The sequence below is a fragment of the Pongo abelii genome, chromosome 9 (assembly GCF_028885655.2).
Source record: "Pongo abelii isolate AG06213 chromosome 9, NHGRI_mPonAbe1-v2.0_pri, whole genome shotgun sequence".
Lineage (NCBI taxonomy): Eukaryota > Metazoa > Chordata > Mammalia > Primates > Hominidae > Pongo > Pongo abelii.
Window position 1 is genome coordinate 1984043 of NC_071994.2, and position 19034 is coordinate 2003076.

The 19034-nt window shown below is 59.5% G+C and overlaps 1 protein-coding gene across 1 annotated transcript; it reads right to left on the minus strand.

Annotated features, from left to right (window-relative positions):
- Positions 1 to 330: 330 nt before the first annotated feature.
- On the minus strand, positions 331 to 14182 carry LOC100452997 (PE-PGRS family protein PE_PGRS4). The gene is made up of 6 exons (XM_024255762.2): positions 14165 to 14182; positions 1672 to 2494; positions 1441 to 1575; positions 1233 to 1345; positions 1030 to 1152; positions 331 to 948 (listed from the first exon to the last, which is right to left on the minus strand). Exons 1-4 carry the CDS (start codon positions 14180 to 14182, stop codon positions 1236 to 1238), a joined length of 1086 nt encoding a protein of 361 aa, XP_024111530.2. The 3' UTR covers positions 331 to 948; positions 1030 to 1152; positions 1233 to 1235.
- Positions 14183 to 19034: the final 4852 nt, after the last annotated feature.

Below are 19034 nucleotides of genomic sequence, written 5' to 3' on the forward strand. Positions count from 1 at the left end.
GGGGTGCTTTGGTGGTCCCAGACCCCTGCCTCAGAATGCAGGGCCCCTCCGCCAGCCCAGGCCCCCCACTCTGTGGAGCCCCTGGTCCCACAGCCCCTCCACTACCATCACTGCCTGCTGACCGCCTGCCCTGCACCCCTGATGTCCACACATCCTCTGATCACCCCACCCCTGGTGTGTGCTGTGCCGCACCCATCCCAGAATCCCCCACCCTGGAACCCCCACCCCCTTTTCATGTACTCCTCCCCCTGCCCCCCAGCCCCCCTCTGCCCAAGGCTGGCCTCCCCCACATCATGCCCATAGCCCAGATTCCAGAGTCCTTGAGACAAGTTGCTGTAACAGTGTTTATTGATGATGAGTCCAGGGCTCCTGCTGAAGCCCTGGTGGGGAGGGGCACAGAGCGAGATGGGGCGTAATGGAATGCTTGAAGGCTGCTCCGTGATGTCGGTCGGAGCTTCCAGACTAGGCGAGGGCAGGGTGAGGCCTCGGGCACACAGCCGGCGCCCAGTCACCCGGCCCAGATGGAGGGCGGCCGGTCTCTGGGCGGGCACTTGCCAAGGTGGCTCACACTCACGCACGCTCACACCGAGACTCAAGGCCGTCTCCACAACTCCAACCAGTGCAAATGACTTAGTGCAAATTAAATTCAGAAGGGACGGGGGAAACAGAGTCGTGGAGGCTTTGAATCTCTCAGAAAAAGGAAAGACAGGAAAGCTCAGAAACAAAGAGACAGAAGGATGAAAAAGAAGAAGAGGGAGGTGGTGGGGACGGGGTCATCCCGCTGGAGGAGCTCAGCTCTGGGATGACGTGGTGGCTGGTGGTCAACCGTCCGCCGCAGGGGGTGGCCATGAAGATGGAGTTGCCGGTGGGGGGTGGGTGCTGCGGGCGCTGCTGTTCCGATGGTGTCTTTGGTGTTGGGTTGATGAGGTCTCGTTCCTCTAGCTTCACCTGCAGATAGAGACACGTGGGTGGGGTGGGGGCAGGGTGCTCGGGGGCCTGGAGGCTTCCGGAACGAGCGCTGGTGCTCACCTTCCAGAGCCGATTCCTGAGTCAGGTAGTGCAGTGGTTGTAAAGTGCAGCATATTCCTTTCCAAGCTAGAGGGTTTTGTGTCCGGATTCAAAGGCCCAGGCTTGAGCTGGGTAGCACCATTTCTGTGGATGGGGAAGGAGTGAGGTCCCACTCAGCTCCTCTCGCGTGCCCCCCACCCCAGGTGTGGCAGGAAGCCCCGCACCTTTCATGTTGTGGGTTCTGGGAGCCCAGAGGGCAGCCGTAGTGTGCCGACTCCGTGGAGGAAGTAAAGAAACAGACCCGCTTCTCGCCGCAGCCCCACCAGCCTAAGGTGTTCTGTAGAAGACAGAGGTGGGGGCAGTGAGATGGTGGCCCGGCGGGGCGGTCTGGGCAGGGCCGTGTCCTGACGCAGGGAGGGCAGACATGCTCACCAGGAAGGCCAGACGCGCCTCCTCTGTCCTCGCCGTCACACCGGACCATGTCATGTCCCACTTGGCACGTCCACCGGACCTGGCGTCCTGGCCTTCGGCAGCTGGTGGGCACATCCACCCCAGCTGGAGACCTGGCTGTGGGGAGAACGAGAGAGTTGTGTGGGGAGAACGTGTTGGTTGTGTGGGAAGGGGCGGGTGGGGGCTGAGGGTGGCAGAGGAGGAAAAACTCACCCTCGTCTCCAGCCCGAACGCTGAGGCACCGATCCCGGCTCCGTCGCCGCCCGCGAGGCCCACCTTGGCCACGGGCTCTGGAGGCCAGTGCCTCCCGCTCGCCGCCCGCTGCGCTCCTCACCCCTGCCTGCACCAGCCTCCCTCCTGAAAGCTCATTCACTCCGCCCCGCCCGCCTCGCCTAGTCTGGTCTCGCCCCATGCCCTTGACTCCCCTGGATGCTGTACTGTCTGCCAAGCCAGCCCCAGGGGCTGAGCGGTGAGGGCATACAGCGTCACCAAGTCCACTGTGGGCCCTCTCCGCACCAGACCCTGGGCCGCAGTGCCTCGTGGGACCGGCGCCCGCAGGCCGAGCCCCTGCAGCCTCCTTGCTGCGCAATGTCCCGGGGCCCCCCTCCCGTGGGCGCTTCACCCTCCTGATGACGTCACGCTGCGACTCCCCGAGCACTGCCTGTCTTCCCGCTCTCCAGCCCTCGAGGCTCCGGCATAGGCCTGAGAAAGCCGTGCCGGAGCTGCCCCTGTGCCTGCTACTAAATGAATTGCGGTGGGTGAGGTGGCAGCTGGGGACCCCTCTGTCCTGTGTCCCCTGCCTTGTCCCTGTCTGACCCAGGCCTGGGGTACCACCCCACGTGCTGGACCCTACGCTGGCCACCCCTGTGCTCCCTCCCTGCCCTCTTGCTCTTTCTGCCTGGGATGGGCCCACAGCCCCCCAGCCTTGCGCAGTCTCGGCTCCCCCCGAGAAGATGTCACCTTTGCTAACTCTCCTGCTCCCATCCTGCCCCTCTGCTGGGAGGGTGTCTGCTTCTCCCCGCCAGCCCTCGATCCCCTAAACCTCCTTCTTTCAGAAGGCTGGGGAAGCAAGGCCTGGGGAGGGAAGGGACTCACCTGCCCGGCAGATGGGGTCCTCACCTGCCCGCTGCTGCCAGCTACACCTCCGTTGCCCAGGCCCTGGGATCAAACCCTGCCCACCAGCTCCCCTCGTCCAACCAGCTGCCACGTCCTGTAACCAAAAGTGACCGGGATGAATGTCTGGCTCCCCCTTCTCTCCAGCCCTAGCTCAGGCCCATCGTCCCCAGCTGATGTCGCCCTGTCTGCACGATGCCTGGGCGCCTACTCCACACTCCTCACTGGCCCCAGGCCCCACCAGCCCTGCCCCGAGCTAGCCCCTCCACCCGTCATCACTCCTGCCAGACTCCAGATGTCCAAGGTGCTCCTTGGCTCCCACAAGCTCTCCTCCAGCGCCCCATCTTCCCCTGGTTGCCCCTCGGTTCCCCGCTTCCCCAGTTTCCCCCGTTACCCCCCACCCATCCCACCCCCTCCCTCACCCTGCTCCTCGGTCCTAGCCCGGGCTTTTTCTAACTGGGGTGGCCCCGCCCAGAATTCCCGCCCCTGCCCTGCTGGCCAATCAGAGCAGGGCCCTCCCGAGGGCCCCCGCAGGGCCCACCTCCGCCCTGGACAGTTCCAGCACACGTCTCTCTCACCCAGCACCCATCCTGGAATTCTCCAAAGACGGCCTCCCCGCACCCCTCCTTTGGCATCCGGAGACAGGGCTGAGCATTGCCCCATCACCTCCCTCAGGGTCGAGGACGTCTCCCTCCCAGACCGCTCTCTCCCCTCGGGGGACACCATGCCTGCTGCTCCCTGCCTGCCAGCGCCCCGCACATACTTTGCACATGGCTGGGGGCCAGCTGCGGGTCCCTGAGGACTCGGATGGCACACAGAGCCCCTTCCTGCCACCATCACGGCTGAGACCTCACGTTCCTGGAGAGCAGGGGTGGGGTGCTGAGGGGCAGAGGGAAATGCCACAAACCCCCTGGTGGGCGCGGTGCCAGCCCCCTAGGCCGATTCCCATCCAGTTGACCGAGCTTGTGCTCGTCACCGCGGTTTCTGCAGGACAGAGTCCCCACAGCCGCTGGGCACCCCGGTCCCCTTCGCGGCCACTTTCCTGTCTGAAGACGGCATGTTGCCGGGGCGTGCTCACGGCTCGCGGGGGCACTCTACTGACAAGCGGCCTCACAGACTCTCCCAGGCCCGCGTGGGGCACCACAGTTGGGAGTGGAGTGGAGACTGGCGAGTTTCGACTCCCCTAGCCAGCCCGCTGTGGGTCCGCCGGTCACCACCTTAGCCTCTGGGGAGGGTTGTTGGGGCCCTGCGGTCCTCGGGGTTCACCTCAAGTCTCTAGTGTCAAAGCCGTGAAGGGGGGCACCAAGGCCAAGGGACCCAGAGTTCACGGGTCCAATCACCCAGCAGGCCCTCTGGGATGTGGAAGGGCTGGCCGCGCCTTCGGCAAACCCTCCGTTCCGATGGACCCACCGGGAGGGGCTGAGTGCTTGCCTGCTGAGCACTGACTGCCGGGCTTTGTCGTGGGTGAACCCCACGACACGGGGGAATTTCCATGGTATGAAAATTCTCAGGCTTTTCCGTGAGTGGATCCCCAAGTTAGGAGACCAAGGCAGACCCCCCACATTTTGCTAAAAGTGGAGTCCAGCCTTGGGTCACCTTCAGACTGTGATGTGAGTCACCACTGCCGCCTCTCGGCCATTTCCGTCTCCACAGCCACAACCGATTCTGTGCCATTGCTGGGAGATGGGCTCACTGGGGACAGCACCCAAGACCCAAGGGGAGACTCAGGAAATACTCCGGAAATACAAATGCACCAGGCAAGGCAGCTCCCCAGGCCCCTCGCTCCTGCTCCAGGCGTTGTGGGAGGGGCTAGCACAGGATCCGGTGGTGCTGCCCTGGAATTTCACTCCCAGCAATGCGCAGGCACAGGGAACACCTGTGGGCAAATGCACCTCTCCACATGCCAGCTACTACCGGCCGGACGTGATGATCCCTGAGCATGGAGCACACCCGGGCCTTCGAGCATCCTAACCCCATCAGGATCCCCACCCCGTACCGAGTCCACAAACCACAGGGTGTCTACTGCACCCACGTTAGTGGATTATCTCCGGCAACACAAGGATCCTGGACCAGAGAATAAAGCAGCAGTGGCACTCCCAGCTCTTTAGCATCTTAAGCTCCTGAATTAGCATCTCAAACCTGCATTGAATGGGAATGTTAATGTCTGGCCCCTTAGGGCTGAGGAGCTCGGAGTGTTCACTGGGGAGGCAATTGTCAGTTCAGTAAAAGGCTCGGGATTTGGGGGCTGTCCTTAGACGGAGTCGGATCTGTGCTCTGGGATAGATGTGGAAAGTGTAAGATTTTGGTGGAACACACTGTGATCATCATATAAGTAGGTGTGACTTGAGTCCCAAGCCATGACACTGAAGCCCTCGGAGTGTGACCCGGGGCCACGGGGCTGTGGATAAAGCCCGACCTGAAGATCTAGTGCGGCTGCCATGAGTGTCCTATTCCCAGATGATCCCCGTGAACCCTGCGACGCGTGGCTTGGGTGACCCGGGACATTTCCACGGGCGAACCCCAGCTGGGGCGGGCTCGGGCTGTGATGTGTGAGTCTGCACTGCCGCCGTGCGGCCACTTCCAATTCCACAACTACAACCAATTCCGCGCCATCTGGGCAGTGAGACCGAAGGGGAAGCCTCCAGAAATACCCATGTGCTATGCAAGAGCCCCTGGGGTCTGTGCCTGCCAGAGACCCTGCGAGAAGGGTTTCACACTAGGGCAGAGATCCCCATCATCCATGGAACTGGGACACCTCATTGTTCCCCAAGTATCTCCTCCCATCTCCCCAACGTTCAACAGTGCACCCTGGGGTGAATCAGACACATAGCCCGATATGGCTCCCATGAGTGTCCTATACCTCATGACCCCTGTGAACCCTGTGGCGCCTGGCTTGGATGACCTGGGACGTTTCCACGGGCAAACCCCAGCCGTGGTGGGCTCGGGCTGTGATGTGTGAGCCTGCACTGCCGCTGCGCGGCCACTTCCGATTCCACAACTACAACCAGTTCCGCACCATCTGGGCGGTGAGACTGGAGGGGAAGCCTCCAGAAATACACATGTGCTATGCAAGAGCCCCTGGGCTTTGTGCCTGCCAGAGACCCTGCAAGAAGGGTCTCACCCTGAGGCCAAGATCCCCATCATCCAAAGAATGGGGACACCTCATTGTCCCCTAAGTATCTCCTCTCATCTCCCCAACCCTCAGTAGTGCACTCTGGGGTGAATCAGACACGTAGCCCGATGTGGCTCCCATAAGTGTCCTATCCCTGATGACCCCCGTGAATCCTGTGGCACCTGGTTGCGTGACCCGCGACGTTTCCGCGGGTGAACCCCAGCTGGGGCGGGCTTGGGCTGTGATGTGTGAGCCTGCACTGCCGCCGCGCGGCCACTTCCGATCCCACAGCTACAACCAATTCTGCACCATCCGGGTGGTGAGACTGAAGGGGAAGCCTCCAGAAATACTCATGTGCTATGCAAGAGCCCCCGGGCTCTTGTGCCTGCCAGAGACCCTGTGGGAGGGGTCTCACGCTGAGGCCGAGATCCCCATCATCCAAAGAATGGGGACACTTCACTATCCCCCAAGTGTCTCCTCTCATCTCCCCAACCTTCAACAGTGCACCCTGGAGTGAATCAGGCACGTAGCCCGACGTGGCTCGTACGAGGTTCCTACCCCCGATGACCCTCGTGAACCAATGCGGTGCCTGGCCTGTTAACCCGGGATGTTTCTGCAGGCAAACTGCAGGTAGCCGGGCTCGGGCTATGACACCTGAGCCTGCCCTGCTACCACGCGGCCACTTGTGTTTCCATACCTTCAACTGATTCCGTGGCATCTGGGCAGCGAGACTCCAGGAACACTTGTGCGCTCTGCTTGGCAGGCTCCCAGGATCCCTGTTCCTGCCAAAGGCCTTGTGGGAAACGATTCCCTCTGGAGCATGTGCTTGAGTCCTTGGGTCCCAGTCATGAACACCTCAGAACACAGGGATCCCTCATTTTGGAAGTCTCTGCTCTCCTGTCCCAACTTCAGTGCCTGACCCAGGTGATACGGGGCCATGGTCCTCTGATGAGGTCCTTGAGTCTGATTCCAGCAGCACAGAGGCTCCAGGGCAGAGCCGAGATGAGGCTCTGGAAAATGCACCGTCAGGCTCACACAAGCACATGTTGGCCATGTGTACAGATTCCAAAGCACAAGGCAGGCAATTGGGCACAGACCGCACGGTGCACGAACACCATTGATCCCCATCCTTTATCGATTCCACAAACCGTGGGATGTCTGCTGCACCCACATTAGCGGATTATCTCAGGCAAAACAAGGATCCTAGACCCCAGAATAAAGCAGCAGTGGCACTCCCAGCTCTTTAGCATCTCAAGCTCCTAAATTAGCATTTCAAACCTGCACTGAATGGGAATGTTAATGTCTGGCCACTTAGGATTGACAAGCTCAGAGTGTTCACTGGGGAGGCAATTGTCAGTTAAGTAAAAGGCTCGGGATTTGGGGGCTGTCCTTAGTTGGATCCGTGCTCTGGGATGGATATGGAAAGTGTAAGCTTTTGGCGGAATTCACTGTGCGCATCACGCGGGTAGGTGTGACTTGAGTCCCAGGCCATGACACTGAAGGCCTCAGAGTGTGACCCGGGGCCACGGGGCTGTGGATATGGCCCGATATGAAGACCTGGTGTGGCTCCCATGAATGTCCTATTCCCAGAAGACCTCTGAGAACCCTGCGGCACCTGGCTTGGGAGACCCGGGACGTTTCCGCGGGCGAACCCCATCCAGGGAGGGCTTGGACTGTGATGTGTGAGCCTGCACTGCTGCCGCGCGGCCACTTTTGAGTCCACTCTTACAACCGATTCTGTGCCATCCGGGTGGTGAGACAGAAAGGGAAGCCTCCACAAATACCCACGTGCTACGCAAGAGCCCCCGGGCTCTGTGCCTGCTAGAGACCCTGTGGGAGGGGCCTCATGCTGAGGCCGAGATCCCCATCATCCAAAGAATGGGGACACCTCATTGTCACCCAAGTATCTCCTCTCATCTCCCCAACCCTCAATAGTGCACCCTGGGGTGAATCAGACACGTAGCCCAATGTGGCTCCCATGAGTGTTCTATCCCTCACGACCCCCGTGAACCTTGCGGCACCTAGCTTGCGTGACCCGGGATGTTTCCGTGGGTGAACCTCAGCTGGGACGGGCTTGGGCTGTGATGTGTGAGCCTGCACTGCCGCCGTGCGGCCACTTCCCATTCCACAACTACAACCGATTCTGCACCATCGGGGCGGTGAGACCGAAGGGGAAGCCTCCAGAAATACACAGGTGCTATGCAGGAGCCCCCGGGCTCTGTGCCTGCCAGAGACCCTGTGGGAGGGGTCTCACGCTGAGGCTGAGATCCCCATCATCCAAGGAACTGGGACACCTCATTGTCCCCCAAGTATCTCCTCCAATCTCCCCAACCTTCAACAATGCACCCTGGGGTGAATCAAACACATAGCCCAATGTTACTCGCATGAGTGTCTATCTCTGACGACCCTCGGGAACCAATGCGGCACCTGGCCTGGGAGACCGGGGACGTTTCTGTGGGCGAACCCCAGCCAGGCGTGCTCGGGCTGTGATGTGTGAGCCTGCACTGCCGCCGCGCGGCCACTTCTGATTCCACACCTACAGCCGATTCTGTGCCATCAGGGTAGTGAGACTGGCCTCCCTTGGTGAGGTCAGCGAGATGGGCCGCCCTTGGTGAGGTTGGCATCGAAGACTGAATGGGAAGCCTCCAGAAATACCTGTGCGCTATGCTTGGCAGGCTCCCACGATCCCTGTTCCTGCTGGAGGCCCTGTTGGGAGGGTCTCCCTCTGGACCTTGGGCTCAGGTTCTTTGGGGTCCAAGTCATGACCACTGCAGAACATAGAGATTTCTCTTTGCCTCCAAGTATCCACTGTCCTACGTGCTATGGGAGCTGTCATCAGTGGTGTCCCTGGGATTAGGCTCCCAGCCACGCATGGTCTCCTAGACAGCCCCATGGTTCTCCCATTGGGAAATGCCGCTCTACTACACATCAGCCACAACGCATTAATGCCTGGTTCTCCTGGTGAAACCGCCTTTGCAAAAATTATTACAGAAAATCTGCCGGCGGTGGTGGCTCATACCTGTAATCCCAGCCGTTTGGGAGGCCGAGGTGGGTGGATCACCTGAGGTCAGGAGTTCGAGACCACCCTGGCCAACCTGACGAAATCCCATCTCTACTAAAAATACAAAAATTAGCTGGGCATGGTGGTGGGCACCTGTAATCCCAGCTACTTGGGAGGCTGAGGCAGGAGAATCACTTGAACTCTGGAGGTGGAGGTTGCAATGAGCCAAGATCGAGCCATTGGACTCCAGCCTGGATGATAACAGCGAAACTCTGTCTCAAAAAAAAAAAAAAATTATAACAGAAAATTATGACAATGAAAGAGATCTGATGTAACCAACTCTGTCTTGCCTCCTTATTCACTTCTGGGTGCCGGCTGGACTAACTTTGGGAAGAACTTAGTTTATAGTTTAACTTTGAAACAAAGACAATAACAGCCCTTTCCCAGGACAAACCCTCTTCCTGCCTGCGGAGTAGACTTTCAGGACTAACAAATTAGCCACAGATTAGAAATTATGGTTTAGGAGTCGTGGAGTCACACATCTGGAGGCTGAAAGATTCTTAACCTCCTCAAATTGCTCCTAGGATCACATCACTGTTGCAGAACCTAAGATCAGTGGTCGAGATATTTTGCAGACCCTGTACTGGGTGGATCAGCTGGCACCACCCAGATTGATCAACTGGCTCATCTGGTCTTGTGGCCCCCACCCAGGAACTGACTCAGCAGAAAAAGATGGCTTTGACTCCCCCTGATTTCATCTCTGACCCAACCAATCAGCACTCCCTATTGACTGGCCCCCTACCCACCAAATGATCCTTAAAAACTTTGATCCCCAAATTTTCTGGGAGACTGATTTGAGTAATAATAAAACTCCGATCTCCTGCACGGCCGACTCTGTGTGAATTAAACTTTATTGCAATTCACCTGTTGTGATAAAGCAGCTCTGTCCAGATCGGCAGCAGGGAGAACCTGTTGGGCGGTTAGACGGGTTCAGACACCACTCTCCTGGGGGTGATGGACATCTCTTCTGTTCACTGATTCCCGGAGGAAGATTTGGGAGATTTTCCCTGGGAGCAGGCAAACACCTCGGGCTATTTGCTTTCTAATGGGGCATTTGCATGTGTATAGGACAGACCAGGAGCTGCTGAGCTTCTGCTTCCAGGTGCACCTGCTAAGAGTGGTCTTGCCAGTGAAGCGACTGCTGGGGCACAGCAGCACAGGGGACCTAGTTTTTTTTTTTTTTGGGGACAGAGTCTCACTCTGTCCCCCAGGCTGGAGTGCAGTGGCGCGATCTCGGCTCACTGCAGGCTCCGCCTCCTGGGTTCACACCATTCTCCTGCCTCAGACTCCCAAGTAGCTGGGACTACAGGTGCCTGCCACCACGCCCGGCTAATTTTTTGTATTTTTAGTAGAGACGGGATTTCACCGTGTTAGCCAGGATGGTCTCGATCTCCTGACCTCGTGATCCGCCTGCCTCAGCCTCCCAAAGTGCTGGGATTACAGGCGTGAGCCACCGCACCCGGCAGGGGACCTAGTTTTGAGGACTACTGGGGTCGGGTCTGGTCTGTGCTGGCCAAGGTAATGGTGAGTGCCTGGGTGCTATGATCCACACAGGGTGGCACCAACATGAAAGTGGCCAGAGCCCCAGCCAAGGTGCCCAGAGCACTTGGGTGGGGATGTGGGCACAGTGCTGTCACCTGGAGGCAGACGTGGGCACAGTGATGTCACGTGGACAGGTATATAACCACAGCGATGTCACCAAGACAGGACATGGGCACAGTGCTGTCACCGGGATGAAGATGTGGGCACGGTGCTGTCATCTAGATAGAGACATGACCACTGTGTGTCACCTGGATAGGGATATGGCACAGAGTGTCACCCGGATAGGGACATGGCACAGCGTGTCACCTGGATAGGGACAGGGGTATAGCATGTCACCTGGGTGGGACACGGGCACAGCACGTCACCTGGGTGGGACACAGGTATGGCGCGTCACCTGGATAGGGACACAGGTATGGCGCGTCACCCGGGTGGGACATGGGTACAGCATGTCATTAGAGAGAGGGGCTTTCTCTTCTCTCTCCCCTGTGGCTGGGACCTACCCAGATATAAGTAATGGGATAGCCCACTTGGGCTTTGCCAGTTCCCTGAGGCTGCCATAAGGAAGTCCCAGAAACTGGGCTGATTGGAACAACCACGTGGAATGCGTCTCTCCCTGCTTCGATGCTAGAAGGCCAGAGTCAGGGGTGGTCAGGGCTGGCTTCTTCTTCGAGCTCTAAGGGAGGCTCCAGTGCTGGCCGACTTTCCCAGTGTTCCCCGGCTCCCAGACCTGTCACCTCAGCCATGCTCATCTTCCAGGACACTCTCACCCTGCGCCTTCATGCAGCGCTGCTCTCTCGTGCTTCTCCTCTACCTGTGAGGACACCATGATGTTTGATTCAGGGCCTGCCCTACTGCATTCTGACCTGATCGACTGCATCTATAATGACCATATATTTCCAAATGAGTTTGTGCTCTGAGATGCTGGTGGTCAGGGCTTCAACTTGTCTTTTCTGGAGAGGCACTAAACAGACTCCATGAGGAACTGAGGAGGCCGGAGCAGTGAGATGGAAGGAGGCTGGGCCCTGACCCTGGGAGCTGGCGATCTTCATCCTCATGACCCTCTGACAGAGAAAAGCCAGCTCCGGGCCCATTCAGGACCGTCCTGGGGTTTCCTGGCTGTGGCAGCTGTAGCTCCGTCTCACCTGTGCCCAGCACTCCAGAGCCGGTGTGTGGGCTCACACTGGTGGCTGAGTCCTGACCGTGGGGTAACCAAGGGGGAGGTACCAAGATGAGGTCCCAAGAGGAGACACAGGACCTTTCTCCTGATGTGAGCAGGGGTGAGCACAGTCTCATAGGACTGTGTCCTTATAGGAAGAGGAGAGGAGGACACAGACACACATGGAGGGATGACCCTGTGAGGACACGCGGAGAAGGCAGCATCTGTAAGCCAAGGAGAGAGGCCTTGGAGGACCCAGCCCTGCAGCAGCCCTGATCTCGGACTCCAGCCTCCAGGACCGGGAGAGGATATATTTCCCTCATTTAAGCCTCCCGGTCCATGGTGCTTTGTTGCGGCAGCCCTGGCAGACTCACCTGGCTGCAACATGACCAGTGGGTGCGAGTGGCCACCACATTTGCATCTACCGGGGGTGCTGCCTGGGTGCTGCTGCTGCGCACACCTGGTGTCACCGTCCCTGGCTCAGCCTGCTGGCCCCGGGCCCCAAGCCTGCAGCTCCCCTGAGTCCTGGGCCATAGGTGTCTGTGGCCCCCTGGTGAGGGGTGCTTGCTCCTCCAGATGTCCCCTGTGTTTTGGGATTGGAGGGGTTTGATTCCTGGGGCTGCTGTGACAGTGATCACAGACTGGGTGGCTTTAACCATAGAAATGGACTCTCTCACAGCTCTGGAGCCCAGAGGTTCACCCCCCAGGGGAGGGCAGGGCCGCCCTCTTTCGCAAGGCCCTAGGGTGGCCCCTCCTTGCCCCTTCTGGCTTCTGGGGGCTCCAGGCGTCCTGTGGTGTGTGGCTGCATTGCTCCAGTCTCTGTCTCTATCTTCACACAGCCTCCTCCACTGTGTGTCTGTCTCTGTGTGCAAATTTCCCTCTTGTTACAAGGACAACACTCATTGAATGGATGCTTCCCCCCGCCTCAATTCAGTGTGACTTTGTCTTTATTTGGTTGCACCCACAAAAGCCCTTGTCCACAGAAGGCCCCACTCACAGGTCCTGGGTGGACATGAATTTCCGGGGACACTCACAGGTCCTGGGTGGACATGAATTTCCGGGGACACTCACAGGTCCTGGGTGGACATGAATTTCCGGGGATACTCACAGGTCCTGGGTGGACATGAATTTCCGGGGACGCTCACAGGTCCTGGGTGGACATGAATTTCCGGGGAACATTACTCAATGCAGCACAAAGTGGTAAGAGACAGATGTAGGCTCTGGACTGTCCACATGGGTTCACGTGTGGCCTCACGAAGTCCAGGTGGCCCTTGCCCCCTCCCACTTCCTGCTCATCTTCTTTCCTGGCCACGTGTCGTGCTGCCTTCAGGCCCAGCCCCAGAGCGGGGCAGTAGCGTCTCACAGACAGCCTGGAGCTCCATCTCAGCAGAAGGTCCGATCCCTTCCAACAAAGCCCCTGCCCTTTGACCGTGAGGAGGCGGTGTTTCTCTGATTGAATCCTGACAGAGCCACTTCATCTCAGGGATCACAAAATGGAGCAAAATAAGATGTTCAGCCCAAGAAGGAATGGAGCGAAATGTCACGAGGCTGACGGTTTGACCCATGGCTCTGTCTGCTGCCATTTCCTTGACGTCGGTGCACTGACCCAGCCGCAGCTGCCTCTGCGGCACCCGTGCACGCCATTTACAGGGACGCAGTAACAGTCTTTTCTGCACTCCGTGCTCCTTTTGCAAGGAAGCTTCACCTCTGCTCACGCCAGGAGGACGGATCTATTTCCCCTCCCCTGAAATCTGGGTGCGTTTTGACCAATCAGATGCAGTGGGGTGTTGCTCTGAGACTTCAAAGCTGACTGTTAAGAAGACTTAGTTTTTTTGTTCCTATGAAAAGCCACGTACGGCTCTCACTGTCATGAGACTGCCATGCTGTGAGGAAGCCCGAGCTAGCCGTGTGGAGAGAGTTCCCAGAAAGGGCACCACAGTGCCAGATTCGGAGGGCAAGGCTACTTGGACCGACCGGCTGAGCCCAGCTTCTGGCGGACGGCAGCCGCATGGCAGAGCCTGGCCAGTCACCCATGGGCAGAAGATGTACCCAGCTAAGCTCTGCCCCGAAACCTGGCTTGCAGAGCTGTGAGAGCTCACGTCATGGCTCTTTTAAGTCACTGGCTTGGGAGTAGTTGCTCATGCAGCAAGGACTGATGAGAAGCCCAAGCCCCTCCACTTCTCTGAGCCTCACTTTTCTGCGCCAGGGAGTTCCCCTGGGAATCAGCCACAAAATAGCAGGGAAGCCGGCGTTCACGCAACTCCTCACCGGCCGACCGGGGGAAAGGAGAGGGGGTTGGGCCTCACCTCCAGGGCAGGTAGAAGACAGACAGTCCTGGGGAAATCCAGGTGTGGAGTTTTAGTGAGGCCGGTCCTGGCTGTCACCCATGTTGAGGACGTTGTGCATGGTGTGGGCTGGGTCTGCTGTGGGGTTTCCCATCTGGCCTGAGCTCATGGTGTGGTGCACAGCCTGGCGAGCTCTTAGCTGCTCAGAGTTCAGAGTTGGAAAGGGGCAGGATTGAGGCAGCCTGCCGTGGTGGGCCCCAGAATACACACATGGGAGGCTCTGGGGGGTCCCTGCGGAGCAGCTCTGGCTCATCCTGTGCCCGCTGACACCCGGCCTGTGCCTGCCTGTGCCCCTGGACCTCTGGGTGTGTCTGAGGGCCTTGGCCTGTCTTTGGAGGCCTGGAGTTTTAATGGGGCCGGTCCTGGCTGTCACTCACATTGAGGATGTCATGCATGGTGTCGGTGACTTGCCATCTTGGCAACACACAGCTGGCTCCTGGCCTCTCTGCTGTCGACCCCGCAGCCCTCTCCCCAGCCTCTGCTGACCCTACAGCCCTCCTCCCCACTCAGTCTTTGCCGGCCTCCCCCACCAGCACATCTCGGCCTGGTGCCCCTGCTGCCAGCCATCCAGGGCCTGTGGATCCAGCTATTCCTTTTGGGGTGAAGACTGTCACCTTCTGCCATGAGCCCTGTGTTCTCACTCAAGGACCTCATTGGTTTGTGAGGTGTCTGTTGGGCTGGACACAGTTGCTGCTTCCAAGCTGGGAATGCAGTGTCCCTGGGCCTCTGTCCTTTCCAGCCTTGTTTTCTGCCTGCTGGTCTTTTCTTTGGGATCTCTCTCTCTCTCTCTCCCTCTCTCGTTCTCCATGCTAACAGTTCTTAGAGACTCTCTTCAGGGGACTTCTCCTCCTCCTGACTCTGAAGTCCTCCTGTCTCCCCACTTTCCTACCCCTGCTTCCTTAGGTTCACGCTGCCATCAGCAAGGTGGCCCCAGGACACCCTCTCCAGGGCTCCCTTCTCGTCTCTCTCAAAACACTCACAGTCCCCCAGAGCCAGACCCTCCCCTGTCAAAGACAAGCCATGCTATCTTCAGGTCCTCTTCCTCCCACTCATGGACAGGCCCCAGCCAGGCTGGTCCAGGCCATCTTCTTCCCTGGGACCCCCATCCTCCACCCACAGGAGCAGCCACTATCCTGAATCTCAGCACGCCAATGCTAGCGGGATCCGAGCCAGGAAGCCTGGAGAAGTCTTTCGGTAGGAAAGGTGGCTGGCCCTCCTCTTCCTCGCCAGGCTCCTAGGGGTCGTGAGTAGAGGGATGTGGACAGAGGGGACAAATGGCCCAGACTTTGTCTGGGGCTGACGGTGCGGTCCCAGAGAACAGGCATCACGTGGGAGGGGTGTACATGTCGGAGCGGCTTCGTGAAGGCCAGGGCAGGGGCCTGGGCAGGACATGCCCCGCGGAGGAGAGCCCCTTGCTCCCTGCTTGGCGAGGAAGGGCTATCTGACCAGGTGGGGTTTTAAGCCCCTGGCCGTGGGTCTGGTTCATAGCAGGAGCTCAAGGGATATTTGTTGGATAAATGAAAGGATCAGTAGATGAGCAAGTGGACTGACTAAGGCTTAGAGAAAGGAGGACGTGGCCTGGGCTTTTCAAGGCACAGAGGACGCCTTCCTGGTCCAGATTCAAGAGGGAGCGAGGGCCTCCTTCCTCCCTCCACGCAATCGTTCCTGGCCCCTTCCAGAATCATCTGGAAGCTAATCCTTTAGAAAACAAATATTTCAGACATCTCAACAACACAGGCCCTCCAAGTGGGAGCCTGAGCAGATGGGCTGGGGCCTGGAAACTATCCCACACCCCTAGACGCTGGAGCCCACCACACCGCCCCAGCAACGTCCGCGGGGGACGCAGACCTCGGCCAGGAAAGTGTCAGAGCCGCCGGCCACCTGCCTGGGCCCCCGCTCCTGGGCCCTGTCCATTCCCCTTGGCAGCTTGAGCCACGGACAGGACATTCCTGAAGGCTGAGGCTGCACATTGGGGGGTTTGGGGCTGGAAAGGCCGGGGCAAGGTCCACAGTCACCCGCGGCTGGGCTGTGCGGCTGCCTCTCCTGCCTCCCTCCCTCCCCATGCGCACCTTCCCGCGTGGGGCTGGCCAGGAAATGGGGCATTTGTCTCTGTGGCCCTTCCTGCTGTCTGTGCCGGGCTGCCCATCTGGTCTTTACCACTAGGTCCCTTTCTGCCCAGCGTCCACTGCACATGGTTCAGGCTGGCCACCAAGGCTGCACTCAGAGTCCCAGGCACTGCGTCAACATGGCCCCCCGTGGTGGGGCTGCCTCCTGCTCACCAGGCTCTGGGGAGCGGCTGCACTTGGCACCTAACTGCTCCCGGTGGAGCCCTTTTTCCCACCCAGCCCAGAAGCTCCCTGAGCATGGAGACTGTCTTCTTTGGACCTCTTCTATCCCCAGCAGCAGAGCTGGGCCCTGTCCCGGAACTCGGAGCCCAGCACATAGGGGCACCCAGCGATGGGCCGAGAGCGTTCATGAGCCCCAAGTGGGGTCAGCCCCGCCTGAAAAGGCCATCATCATGGAGACAGGAGCAGGGCTGGCAGAGAGATGAGGACAAGGGCTTGGAGGTGGGAGGTGGGTGCTGCTGCCGGGGCCAGTGAGGGCCAGTGAGGACCGGTCTCTCTGTGCGCGTCCTCTGGCCCTGTGTGTGGAGCCCGGCCCACTCACTGGGAGCAGAAGTGATTGCATTGTTCTCAGGTCTGGTCTGTAACAGTGTCCAGAAGGATCCTCTACGTTCTCTTCCCTCTACCCCCAGCAGCTTCAGGAGTGCAGAGCCACAAGGCTGCAGGAGCCTGGGTCCCCAGTCGACTGGAGGAGACCCTGCCCGCACCATACTCAGACCACCCTCCCGGAATGGTGACTGTGCAGAGATGCACGCATGTCGGCTGCACCCCACCATCTTGGGGTGAGTGCAGTGAGGGAGGACCACACGGGGAGCAGGAGGGAAGGGGGGCACCTCTCCACACAGGAGCGCCTGCCCTGTCCTGACACACGTGCTGCCGTGGGGACAAATCATTTCCTTGCTCCCAACCCTAGTGTCTCTGTCCATAAATAGGGGTGGGGGCAGAGCCACATTTAAGTGCTTTCCAATGCTGCGTGCTGCAGGCACACACAGTGTGCATTCAGATTAAACTCAGGGAGACTTCCCCTCCATGTAGATGGGGTGTGGCAGGTGCAGGCTGGTAGAGGGAGGGTGGCTGTGGGAGGAAGGTTCCGGCCTGTGTGACCCTGTTGGTCTGGCAGAGGGAGGGCGGCTGTGGGGAGGACCCTGAGGGTGGAAGGTCCCAGCCTTTGTGGCCCTGCTGGTCTGGGGAGGAGCTCGTTCACAGGCAGAGGCTGCATCCCCACCTTGGACCGTTGACCTTGACCCGGACTGGCTGGCAGGACCCTCCCCCTGAGGGGATGTGAGAGGGGGTGAAGGAAGGGGTTGAGGCAGCCCTGGGGAGGGGGCTCACGGCGTGTGGAGCCAACAGTCTCCGTCTTGACGAACGTGCAGGCCCTGTCCTTTCCCTCACCCCTCAGGGTACATATTTCCAGAAAGAAATCACTTCCAATTCCAAGGGCTCCATGGAGGCGGATTTTTCCATCTGGGCTTTTCTGATGAGCTTTCTTGGAGGAAACTTCTGCGTTAACTCACTTCCCTCCTCTGTGCCTCATGCGGGGACAATTAGGGGAGGCAGGGAGACCTGAAGCCCAGAGCCGGCCGCCGGGAACCCGTCTGTCCGTGCGTGCTCGGAAACCTGGAGGCAGCTCCCCAGTTCCTGTCTCTTCCCCGGGCGGGTCCCCACCTGGCCTGTGGCGTGACTGTGAGTCAGGGGTCTGGATCCTCCGAGGCCTGCAGGATCCGGGTGGATGGGCCACGTCTCTGCACGTGCAGCCTCTCCTGGGTCCCCTCTCACATCCGGCTCTGGCCGGGCCATTTCCCACGCCGTGGCTTCCAACTGCTCAGCCCGACTGCATCTGCACCGTCCCTGGCCGAGGGGAGGCCGCCTCTGCCTTCCCAGCCAGGACCCTGGGCCCCCTGTGCGTTTCTGGACCTCACTCTTGGGGGCCACCTGCGCCCTCACCCACATCCTCCCTCCAAGTCCTCGTGGCCTGGTACACTTGGGCTCTGGGCTGCTGTTTCCAGGACCCGTGGGACAGGAGCATGGCTGCCCAGAGCCACACTCCCTGGGCCCTTCTCCCCTCCTGCCCTTCTTCCCAGGAACCTGCAGATGGTCGGTGTTCCATTCGCCTGTGCCTGCCTGGCCTTCTCCTGGCCCCACGGTGAGGCTTCTGGGAGCACGGACTGCTAAGGGCTGCATTGTGTCTCTGCCCGGGCTAGGCACGGAAGTCCTGACCCCCACAACCTCAGAATGGGCCTGTCTAGAGGTGGATCTTTAAGGAGGCACCAAGTTAAGATGGAATCATTAGGATGACCCTGAGCCCATCCAACTGGTGTTTTTATAAGCGGAGATCAGAGCACAGAGGCTGACAGGGCAACAGCCACGTGAGGACACAGGGAGATGGCGGGGTCTGCAAGCCCAGGAAAGAGGCCTCAGGAGGAACCCGCCCCGCGGCACCTTGACCTCAGACTCTCTCTCTCACGCTGTGGTACTTTCTGACAGCAGTCCAAGAAGACTGAACTCGTCACCTCCTGCTCCGTTTCCCACCACCTCTGGCCTGCCTGCCCTGTTTCCTCCAGCCTCCCACCCCTCCTCAGCCAGTTGAAAATGCCCCTTTTCCCAGGACTGGCCTCTCCATGGGCACCCCTGACCTCCAAAGGCAGTCCCACTGTTTCTCGCTTTGGGGGTAATCAAGATTGCCCCTCGGCCTCTCAGGCCCCTCCTTGCTCTTGGGTGCTGGATGCCCTGGGGACCCTTCACCAAGTCGCCTGCTATGGCTCTAGCTGGGCATGAACAGGTGCTGTCTCCAGAGCCTGAGGTCCTCAGAGGGGCCAGGCCCTCTGTCGTGGGAACAAGGACCCTAAGGCCCAGGAGGGGAGCGGCACACAGAGAACAGGCTGGGGACATGGGCGTGAGCAGCTGGGCATGAGCCCTGCCCACTTTGTCCCCTGGGGAGCCTGGCCTGGGAAGCATTAGCTTGGCCAGAGTCTCCCTGATGGGATTGGAAGCCCAGCTCCGCCTGGGAAGGCGCCTGCGGGCTGATGGGGATGGGGTGGCTGGGGCCCTGGGCTTCCAGGAGGCATGAAGCCCCTGCCTACACAGGGAGCCAGGTTCCTGTCCTGTGCACCTAGATGCTCCGGGA